The sequence below is a fragment of the Corvus brachyrhynchos genome, unplaced genomic scaffold (genome assembly GCF_000691975.1).
Source record: "Corvus brachyrhynchos isolate BGI_N302 unplaced genomic scaffold, ASM69197v1 scaffold351, whole genome shotgun sequence".
Lineage (NCBI taxonomy): Eukaryota > Metazoa > Chordata > Aves > Passeriformes > Corvidae > Corvus > Corvus brachyrhynchos.
This window is the reverse complement of record NW_008236203.1, coordinates 884,293-895,327: the sequence shown is the minus strand read 5'-3', so window position 1 is coordinate 895,327 and position 11,035 is coordinate 884,293. Positions and strand designations below refer to the sequence as shown.

Below are 11,035 nucleotides of genomic sequence, written 5' to 3'. Positions count from 1 at the left end.
TGCTGAACCCTGAGTCTTCACAGGAAGACAGAAGAAGCCTTATTTCATCCACACCCCGCCTGCAGCCCTGGGGAAGGTCTGCCACCATCCCTTCCCAGGGTGCTGCACAGGCTGGGGGTGTCCTCTGTGCCAGAAGCAGCTCTGAGCTGGTGCTGTGGCAGAGCTCGCGGAGAGTAGAAATAGTGACATAGGTGTTAGAATTGAGACTTTTTAAACCCGACCTGATGTACTCTAATATTTGTCTGGAACTCGACTGGGTTTGGTTTGGTTTTGGGTTTTTTTTTTACTTCTGTATAGAATGTATTTCTGCTACTTTTTATTGTTTGGTCTAGAGCTGCCTGCAGCAGGTTTTTATAACTGTAGAACACTTTGAGCAGTTGTAGCCAGGTGTCAGCACAGGTCACAGGGAGCAGTACACAATATTTGTGTGGGGTGTGAACAGGCAGGGACAGGGATGCCAGTTACAAACTGCTGGGCACCAGCACCTTCTTACCTCAGCTGAGCGAGTTCAACACCTCTTAAGAGTAAACTTTTTAAAAATCACCCTCCCTGACAGCTTTGTCTTGAAGTGTTGGAGCTCTCAGCTGGTTCCCAACTGCCCTGACTTTTGTAGAAGTTTTCTACTGTCTCTTAAGGATTCTGTTCCAGTGTCCTTTTCCTCAGCAAGTGCTGGATGCTACAAATACAGTCTTAGTCCAGGAAACATGCACTGATAGCAATGTTCTCCCTGCCATCAATGTGACTTTGATAGTGTAGTTTAATAAAATGTTATGGTGCTGAAGTAGATCTGCTTTATTCCAGCGGTGAGTTTTGTGCTGTGAACGAGGCTTTTCCTGACAGAAAAGAGCTCTGCAAGGGTAAACAGGGCTCCAATAAAGCCTGGTAGGAAGCAAGGAGTGAGAGTCACCTTTAATTCCTCAGAGATCAGAAGGACAAGGTCGGTGCTAGTAAATTAAAAATGCACAGCACTCGGTGTGTGCCATTTCTGAGCCATCCACACGTGGCCTGGGCAGGACCAAAGCCAGGAAGCAGCACAGGGGAAGTTCCTGCCCTGCAGAGATCACTTGTGATCCAGGAAAAGAGGAAGAGACAGTTGGGACCACAGTGCTGGAGTGTCCCTGCGTCACCACAGCCCCTCCCAGGACAGTGCCAGGGCAGGGCTGGCACCAGCAGCAGTCACAGGGCACAGAAGGGGCCTCAGCTGGAGCTGCTGCTCAGTCCCTGGCTGTAACCCCCTCCCCTCCACAGGGTCAGACACAGCTGAGGTTACAGAGAGGCTTCTCCCACCCTGATAAAGCTCAGTGGGGTCCCAGCCCTGCCCTGTTGAGGCTCTTCCCTCATGCAGAACTTCTCCTTGCTGCCACAGCTGGACCCTGCTCACACTGATCTTCCCAGGGCACTGAAGGGTGAACCACCAGCACCATCAGTTTGATTTCTGCATGGAGGGTTCTCCTGTTGCCTTTCCTGTGCTCTGCATTCCAAAGGGGATTTTCCAGGTATGCCTTTCTCTGCGGTCACCTGAGTCAAGAGCTGCTGCTCTTTTGTGGACATTTAACAGCAGGTAAACAACAGGAACTTCCTGAAAGGGTAAAATGTTGAAGAGTTGAAGGTTATGTCTCAGTTAAAGCCTCTCAGGCGGGTGGGGTTGTTTCCATTGTTTCCCAGCCTGGATGGCTGTGGAGATGGCAGACCTGGATCCAGTTCCAGGCTGAGCAGAGCAGCAGGAAGGTGCTGAGGTTGGATTCTGATTCCCGGCGCTTTCAGTACAAACCTGATGCTGACAGGTACTTGGGAGAGGCTGTCCCACCTCAGGAGGGAGCCCTGAGCACAGCCCTGTCAGAACCATCAAACTCGGGAGCTGTAATTGAACTTTACCCTTTCATTTTTCTAAGCTGATCTCACACCAAGTGATCTCCCTTCAGCTCCCAATATTCTCTCTCACCCCCAGCCCTGGCTGATACCATTAGAATGCAGCTTTTCCTCAAACTGAGGTAACAATCAACAGCTCCAACAGTTCCTGCAAGTCCAGCAGGAAATCCAACTCCCTCATGCCAATGCATGAGCCTGCTTCCAAAACTACCCCTGCATCAGCACTGGGCACTCCCAAGGTAGGTTTCCCACAGAACTAAGGAACTCTGCTCTCTGTACAGGAATTTTATTGAAATCAAGGTCATGTTTTTACACTAATGCCTCAGTGCATCCTCGAGAAGGAAAGGAAGGATTTTCTTTAAAAATTATTGGTACGTAAGACAAGAAATCATCCAAATGAACATGGTAACAGCACGATCCCTAAAACATGCACAGCTGGACCTGGGGCTGCAGGAGCAGGGGCTGCAGGGAGGGGTCTCCAAGCTTTACATTCAGAACAGAAAGAGAAGCAGGTGTCAGTGGCCACTGGCACTTTGTGGGTATCAAGGTCCCATCACCCTTGGTGAGACTTCAGCCCAGCAGGAGCCCAACCCAAAGGAGCCACTGTTCACAGGAGAACTCTTCCCCTGGGCCCTGCTGGGAAGCTCCATGGTCAGTGTCACACGTGGAGGAGCAGCAGAGCCACATCCCCACCCTGCCAGTGTCACCAGGACCCTGCAGCACTGACCTCGTGCTCCAGCTCAGGCACCAGAAGCCTCTCCTTCCATCCCTCGACCTCCCTGGGCCAAAAGCAGATTCCTTCCCACCTGAAGGGTGTTTCCGTTTCTTCCCTGGGAAAGGAGCCCCTCAGCTCCAGCACAGAAGTGCCACCAGCCCTTGCCCAGGCCCCAGCAGCTCCGGCTCCCTCAGCCAGGCCTGGCTGGGGATGGAGATGTGCAGCTGGGACAGAAACAGAGCCCCTGAGCCTGCATTTGGTTACCAGCCTTGGGTTTGGTTTGAAATCCTTCCAGAGGAGAACGTTACCACATCCTCTGGCAGAGCCCTTCTCCCTCAGACCCTGGAGAAAGTCACCAGCCACCAATGCCCTCCAGTTCCAGTGCACACCTTCCAGGAGAAGCACAAGCAGCAGCTCCCTGACACCTCAGCAAGCCAGACTGGCCCCAAATTCACCATAGCCAGTGACAGAATTCTATTCATTGCAGTCCACCCTCCGAAGAGGAGCAGGAGAAATCATCTGTGAGAAAGCAGATCCTGAACTGTGCAACCGTCTCCTTTCCTGTGTCCGTTCAGCCATCAGGGGGGAGATGAGGAAGAAGTGAGGATGAAGAGGCAGCCATTGCACACACTGAGGTGACCCCACAGCCTCCTCCTGCCTGCAGGATCACCTCCAGGAACAGGGAGACGTCCCCAGCAGCAGCACCTCCACCTGTGAGTGCACAAAGCCCAGACCCCATTTGTTGTACCAGGGTGACACCGTGACCGCCCCGTGGAGCAGCACTGAGAGCCACAAGTGGCCAGATGTGGCACCCCAGACCCGCCTGTCCCCGTTAGTTTGGCTCAGCCCACCCCGAACCACCTCTGTGGGACAGCTCCATCCCAGGTGGGACGGCTGCAGCCACTCCTGTCCCCATCCAGGTGCGAAGCCACACGGACACGGGGCCGGCATGCACGGAACCCTCCGGAAGGGTGGCATTGGGACAGCAAAAGGAACACAAAAATCCTTTCAAGTAATTAACCCAGCCCACTCTTGAGGTCACAGCTGCAGGAGCAGCGACCAGCTGGGGCTGTCTGGGTGATAAGGCAAAAAGTCTGAAGTCCTGGAGGAGTGGGAGGTGGGAGGTGGTGACAGGCGGGAGTTTCTCTGGAGGTTCCTTCTTCTCACTCTGCCTCATCTCCGAGTGCCCAGCACCAGCTCCAGTTACTTCTGCACACAGCTGGGCCAGGCCAGCCCACCACACACGGCCGACAGGATGATGTACAGGATCACCTGGCAGGGAGAACGGGAATGCAGGAGGGAATTAGGGATTCCAGCACTCACCAAGTGCCCGCAGCACACGCCTGGAAACCCCGGATTGTCAGAGCCTCGAGGAAAGTACCACCCTCCTGTCCCTCCACATCGCTGCAGCTGAGAACTGGCCCCATGCAGGAGGTGACAAAGGGCTTCCCACCCTGACCCTGCAGTTGCCCTCCAGCCCCCTCCCCTTGCCCCATCCACAGTCCTTACAGCTGGAGGGGAACTGTCACACCAAAAAAGCCACTTCTGAGTCACAGAACGAGATCCCACCAGGACTGGGGGCTAAGAAGCCACCCCAGCTTGAGCAGGGCACCTCAGCTGCTGCTGGGGCGAGCAGGGGCAGCTGATGGACTCAGTGCTCCCATCTCCTCTCAGAAGGTCACAAAGGTTGGAAAAGACCTCCAGGATCACCGAGCCCAACCTTTGATCAAATCCCACCGTGTCCCCAAGTGCCACAGCCACTCGTTTTCTGAACACCTCCACAGTGACCCCAGCTGGGTTTAACCTCTCTGTAAGGGAATTTTTCCTAACATCCAACCTGAACCCCCCTGATGCAATCTGAGCCCATTTCTGCAGCTGCCTGCGAGAAGAGGCCAACCCCACCTCACCACGACCTCCTCGAGGTGCTTGGAGAGCGAGAAGGTCCCCCCTGAGCCTCCTCTCCTCCAGGCTGAGCCCCCCCAGCCCCTCAGTACTGCAGTACTGATTTCCCAGAGCCTTCCCCCTCTCCTCACACAGGCCCATCAGGACACTCCTTGCCCTGGTTCTGCCCCCCCAGATCCCAGGATAACAGCGTGGGCTCGGTGTTCCCAGGGGCTCAGCAGCTCCAGGCTCCTGTGCTCCACACTTACAATGGACACGATGATGATGACGATGGTGAGCTTGAGGTTCTTCATACACATGGCTCGGGCAAGGTTCCTGCTGGTGGTTTTGAAAGTGACTGACTGCAAGAGAAAACAAGGAAAATCCCAGGATGGGTTGGGTTGGAAGGGACCTAAAGCCCATCCAGTGCCACCCCTGCCGTGGACAGGGCCACCTCCCACTGTCCCAGGGTGTTCCAAGCCTCGTCCAACCTGGCCTTGGGATTCAGGGGCAGCCACAGCTGCTCTGGGCACCCTGTTATGGAGAGCTCGTGCTGGTCCCATTCTGTGTCTCCTCTCTGTTCCCTGCAATTCCACTCATTCAAAACAGGGTTTGGGCACCGAATGACCCCAAATGCCCCCCAGGCTGGGTCAGTGCAGCCATTCCCACATGTTCCCCACACAGCTCAGGGCAGGAGGCACTACCCATGCAAGCAGCCACCCCAGCTGGGATGTGCCAGTTCTCCTACAAACCTCCCTCCACGAGGCTGCAGCAGGCAGGAACCACATCCCTGTGAGCTGCAGTTCTGCCCTGGAGCCCATTCCCAAGGTGGGCAACGTCAGCCCTGGGTCTCCTGGGTCGCTCCCTGCCGGGCTGTGGGACATTCCCACTGCAGGATATTCCAGCCTTCCTCTCCCTGTGGTTTCCAAAAGCCAGCACTCCCTGGGACAGCTCCTCCAGGAACTCAGCCCAGCTGCTGAAGGAATTCCAGTCCCTTCCCCTAAAGCTCTCCCTGAGCTTTCACTCCTGCCACCACCTGAGGAGGGGGGAAGGTTTCAACACCTGGGGGCTGCAGGACCCTTCCTGCTGGGTAACTCCAGGCATCTCTGCTGCCCCTCCAAAGCAGGAGGGCTTCCTGACAGCCGTGAGATGTTTGGATCCCCACACAGGAGCTCCTGGCACTCTCCCAGCCTGAGGATTGGATGCCACAGGAGCTGGGCACCAGGCCAGGATGCTGCAGAGGGGATGCTGCAGAGGGGATGCTGAGCCAGGGCAGGGGATTCCCAAAGGAAAGACAAAAAGCTTCCAGAGTGCACAGCACTTTACCAGATAACAGTGCTGCAGAATTACATTAATTTGGGTTTTTTTTTAAGTCTGCACTTCCGCAGAAACACTCCAAGAAGCTCCAGAGTCTTTAAAGATTATTTAGATGCAACAACTCAAGCTTTTAAAATTTTAAATCAGCCACACTTTCCCTGCTGGGATCAGAACAGCTCCACAGATGCACATTTTCCAGTTTATGTGCACCCAGCTGCCTTCAGGCCAGGCTGCCAGGATGCGTAACTGTGGTTTTATCTCTCCTATCGCTGCAGATAATGAGTGGGGAAGTGGGCACACAGGATGAGGACAGGAATGTGTCACCCTTGGCTGGCTGTGGCACCAGGAGCAAGGGGGAGCTGGATCTTCTCCAAACTGGGATGGATGCAGCTGGGAAACAGCTCAAAGGAGGGGGAAGGATTCCCTGCAAGTCTCGATGCTTCTGTGTCCCTGTAAGTGTCTCCAGGTGCTGTCCCCACCTCCCTGCTCCCTGTGGAGCAGTAACACTACTTCCAGGATCTCCCCACACTCACCGAATCCACGAGATTCTCTGTTTTATCAATCAGCAGCTCCAGCTTCTCTCCTCTTTGTGCCACGAGGTCTGGAGAAAAGAGACAAAGATCCAGCTCTGAAGGTGAAATCCCAGTGCCAAAAGCTGCTCCCAACACCCAACCCCAAGCCAGGAGCTCCTGGCTGCAGTTCCCAGCCTTCCCGGGATAAGCTGGGACTTAGGGAACAGCCTCACATCCCACAGGCTGCATTTGGGGCTGAATCTCGGTCAATTCCAGATCTAATTCTCTATTTTGAGTGGTCAGACTTGTCAACAGCCAAACCCAAAATAAAGGAAGCTGCAGAGAGCATTTCCCAAGGGAAGCAGTACCGATGTTCCGGACCATGATCCCTTTGAGTTCGTCGATCTGGGCTTGTGTCTCTGCCACCTGGTCTGGGCCTCTGCTCTCCGAGTGGTATTTCTGCAACAGAGAACGGGCAGAGAAAACAGGACCCTCAAAAACCAGGAGGCAGGGAAAAGGGGATCCTCAAAAACCAAGCATCAGTGAAAACAGGACCCTCAACAAACCAGGATCCAGTGAAAAGAGGACCTCAACAAACCAGGATCCAGTGAAAACAGGACCCTCAGCAAACCAGGAGCCAGGGAAGACAGGACCCTCAGCAAACCAACAGTTTGGGAATGCCACACCAGACGTTGCAGGTGGCCAGTGTGAGTGGCCTGACTGCCCTCCCCAAAGGAATGGAGCAGCCAGGAGACATCCCCCGTCCTGGAGCCATCCCAGAGCTCTCCCCTGCCACCTCCTGGGTCAGCTGAGCACCCACTGACAGCTCTGCTGCTCCCAGCCCCTCTGGTGTTATCCCGAGCACTGCTCCTGTCATCCCTCCCCCTCAACTCCCTTCCCAAGGGACAGGGACCTCTCTCAGACTGCTCCCCCCAGTCTGGGGATCCCGGGGATCCTTTGGTGACTGCACAGCTCGGGGTGGGCGAGAGCAGCACGAGCCAATGCCAGCTTAGAGGAGCCTCAGCGCTGGCAGAACCCAAGGCCCAGGCAGCATCAGGGAGCTGAGCTCTGCTATTCCTGCATGGATTTTAAGTCACTGCTCCATGATCACCCACAGGGCTGCTGAAATCCTGATTTTCTCCTGGATAAGGCTCAGTTTGCATCCCTGACAGCACAGGCAGCCAGTCTGACACTGCCACCTCCAGCTGGGCACTCACACTCATGGTGACAGCACCAAATCCAGCGGCTCCTTCTCCTCAGGGGGAGATTCCCAGGAGGTTTCAGACTGGCCACTGCCAAAGCTGGGCACTGGTTTTACTGGAAGCACAGCCTCCCTTTGCAGGATTATCCGAGTGCTGCACCTGAGCTGGGGCTGGATCTCTGCCTCCCCCTCAGCTTCACACAGGAACCTCCTGGAGAACCATCCCTGCTCCTGCCCCCCTGGGAATGTCAGCCCTCTCATCCCGTGGAATCAGGGAGGGAAGGGCTCTGCCAGCACCCAACTGACACTGGGATCCCAGCAATGTGGAAAAGCTCGGGCAGGCAGCTCCTGCTGTGCTGGGGGGGATGGAAAGGCTGGGATTTTAGAGCAATATCAGCCCCATGGCTCCAAAGACAGCCTGGCTTTTCTGATAAGGCAATTCCAGCTTATTCCAGCCCTGAACAGCTTATCAAGTGCTGAGTCAGCACTGTGGGTAGTTTCAGTCCCCACATATCAAAGGCTGGAGAGGAAAAGCTCCTTCCCCTCACACAGGAAGTTAATCCCATTCCTTACACACTGGCATTACTGTTCCTCGCTCTCCCTCTGCTGTGGAAGCCAAGGAGCAGCTCCTGGAATGAACTCCCATGACCCTCCCTGCTTCACACCCCCTTCACAGTCCCAAATTCCAGTGCAAACTCCAGGCAGCAGCAGCGCAGGTGCAAATCCTCCCTCAGAGCCCTGGCCTCACCCTGCACCCACCACACAGCTGGGACAGCTGGGAGTCTCCCAGAACTCCTTGGCTGTCCCCCTCCTTCTGCACCTGACACCCCCAAACCTGGCCCTTCCCGTGGGATCAGGAGGAAAACAGCCAAGCCCTCCCTGGAGAACAGCAGAGCACCGAGAGCCTCCCACCCCACAGGCACAGGGCAGGGACAGGCCCCACCATTCCCAGGGCATCCTGGCTTTAATCTCATCTCAAACCCCCCCCAGCCAAGGCCAGGAGGATTGCTGGGGCAAGCTGGGCTGGCAGGGAGCGGCCTGGGGGCTCACCAGCTGTGCAGCCAGCACGGAGGAGAACTCGCTGTTCATGGCGTAGGGCAGGGCGGTCTGCGCGCGGGAGCCGTACGTGGTCTGGAAGCGCTTCTTGATCTCGTTCAGGAACGTGAAGGCTCTGGAGCGCTCAAAGTCCTGGGAACGGAGAGCAGGGAATGCCAGGAGTCCCACAGGGCTGGAGGGGCTGCAGCTGCCAGCTCTGGCTGGCCCAGCTGCACTGCTGCTCTCAGCGGAGCTTCTCCTTCAGCACCCCCAGAGCTCAGGAGCACCAGGCAAATCCCACTGGCAGCTGGAATGGCCTCTGCACCACCAACCCAGCACACGGAGAGAGAAACTGGGCAAAGGCAAGGACTTCACCCCAAAACTCACCATCCACAGCAGGGGAAGGTCCCTGCCCGTGGCTGGGGTTGGAGTGGGATGATTTTTAAGGTCCCTCCCAACCCAAACCATGCCACGGCTCTGACTGGAGCTCCAGGCTGAGTTCAAAGCTGTCACTGAGGTTAGAGCAGCTCCGGTGGGACACAAGGCACCTCAGATCAGCCCTCAATAGATCCCAAAATTCCCAAACTCCCCAGAGCCTGCCCGGGCCCAGCAGTGCCCCAAATACTCACATCATCTGTGATGCACAGGTAAATGATCCTGTCCTGGCAGATGTAGTGGAACAGGTAACTGCAGGGAATTGAAGGAACAAAAGGTCATTGCAAGCTGCCACAGGACTCATTTTCCAGGAGCCACTGCTGCCTCTGGGGCCTTTGGGGGCTGGGAAGAGAAAATCCCAGTTTTCCTACAGAGCTGGCACAGGTGCCAACATGTGCCAGGTAAATGTCCAGGTGTGGATCTACCCTGTATCACCTACCCTGGCACAGGTTTCTGCCCTGAAGGTCTGTTCCCATAAAAAAGTTCCAAAATCCTACAAGTCTCCTGGAAGGAGGGAGGTGAAACTGGTCTGGTACCACCTTGGAGACTCCTCAGAGAGTCCAAGAAGGATCCCAACAGCAGAGAGAGAGCAACCCCAAGAATTCCTGGTGCCAGAGGGCTCCTTTTCTCTGGAGATTTATACAAAAGACACAGAGGTTCTTCTTAAAAAGAAAAGGAACTCCTCAAATGAATTTCAGGAGTTCAAAGTAACTCAAGTTTTTCCTGTTTCAGAACAGGGTAAACGACCTTGGATGGAATCCAGGGAGTTTTCCAGCCTATGGGCTGGGACCCTGGTGAGGCAGAGGATCCCTGGGAGACTCCAGACAGGAGGAACAACTCCAGGTGCTCACTGAGCTTCACAACCCTCACATTCTGCCCAGTTACCTCTAAAAATGCACTCCAGCTCTCCTCAAACTCAGCTCTGCAGTTGGCTGACAGCACTCAAGGCAAAGTCCTTTCCTTTCACTGAAAGGAAATCCCAGCAGCAGAGAAAAGCTGCAGCACCCAAGGTGTGTCTGACTCCAGGGCAGGCACTGCCTCCAGAACATCTCCCACAGGGACTGCCTGTGCTCCCGAGGCAGGGGAGGACGTGGGAAGCCCATTCCCATCTCCTGCATCCTCAGAACAGCTCTGACACAACAGCTTGGGCACCAGAGAGGATCCAGCCATGCTCCCAATTCCAAAAAAAGAGCTGGAATGGGCTCCAGCACCTCTAAATTTGTTTTTTTCCGTGGCTTTTTTAGTTTGTTCCTGTTGACTCACCCGCTTCCCACGTGCAGGAAGTCCCAGGTGATGAAGGAGCTTATCCCTGTCCTACCAATACTGACCAAGGGTTCAGAGAGCTGGAAAAATCCCAGGAAAAACCCCTCTGTCCTGCAGAGTGGCTTTGGGGCAGCTCAGGATGACCCCACGTGATCTGTGAGCACAGCTTGTCCCACAGGCCCCGGGATCCACACGCAGCCCAAGCTGGGTGACAGTTTTACCTAAGGCCACGTTCAAGCCTCAGAAAATCCAGGGAAAGCTCCCACGAGCCAAACTCCAAAGATTCCACAGCTGGGCACCCTCCAGCCCACTTTGGAATTGCATAAAAAGAGGGAACTTGATTTTGTACCAACTGCCTTGTGCTGCTGCTGGAGCTGAACTCAAATCCTGGTGATGCTGCAAAGCTCTGGGGGACAAAAGGCACATTCCACCAAACGGGAATTTGGATGGAAAAAAAATCCAGAACTACAGAAAAACCCCCAGACACACTCAGGTTATTGCTGCCCTCGTGCATCCCCAGCAGTGTCCCCCAGACCCAAAGGAGAGGCTCACTCACTTGCCATGGGAATAGGTCAGTTTGTTGTTCTCGGACGGGATTTTGGCCAGGATCTGCTCCGTCACCTCCAGGAAGTTCCCTCCACACCAGGCGTGCTTGGCCAGGATGGTGGTGCCCCTGGCCACGAGAGCGAACAGGATGGCCATGGCTCCTCTCCTGCTGGGGGACACAACAGGGCTCAGCTCAGGAGCTGGGCACGGGGACCTGCAGGGTGGCACCGGGACCCGCAGGGTGGCACCGGGACCTGAAGG

General features: G+C 55.4%; 1 protein-coding gene across 2 annotated transcripts in view; it reads right to left on the bottom strand.

The window, feature by feature from the left end:
- Nucleotides 1-2,139: 2,139 nt before the first annotated feature.
- The window catches only part of VAMP7 (vesicle associated membrane protein 7), a 38,051-nt gene continuing 29,155 nt past the window's right edge, over nucleotides 2,140-11,035 (bottom strand). The window contains exons 4-10 of one of the 2 annotated variants that reach the window (XM_017741443.1): nucleotides 10,785-10,943; nucleotides 9,160-9,217; nucleotides 8,546-8,683; nucleotides 6,663-6,753; nucleotides 6,316-6,383; nucleotides 4,735-4,827; nucleotides 2,140-3,856 (exon numbers count right to left, since the gene is read on the bottom strand). In XM_017741443.1, coding sequence (XP_017596932.1) covers nucleotides 3,788-3,856; nucleotides 4,735-4,827; nucleotides 6,316-6,383; nucleotides 6,663-6,753; nucleotides 8,546-8,683; nucleotides 9,160-9,217; nucleotides 10,785-10,930 — 663 coding nt within the window. In that variant the 5' untranslated portion in view covers nucleotides 10,931-10,943 and the 3' untranslated portion in view covers nucleotides 2,140-3,787. The remainder of the gene's footprint in view (nucleotides 3,857-4,734; nucleotides 4,828-6,315; nucleotides 6,384-6,662; nucleotides 6,754-8,545; nucleotides 8,684-9,159; nucleotides 9,218-10,784; nucleotides 10,944-11,035) is intronic. The other variant, XM_008640941.2, reaches the window with a different exon arrangement.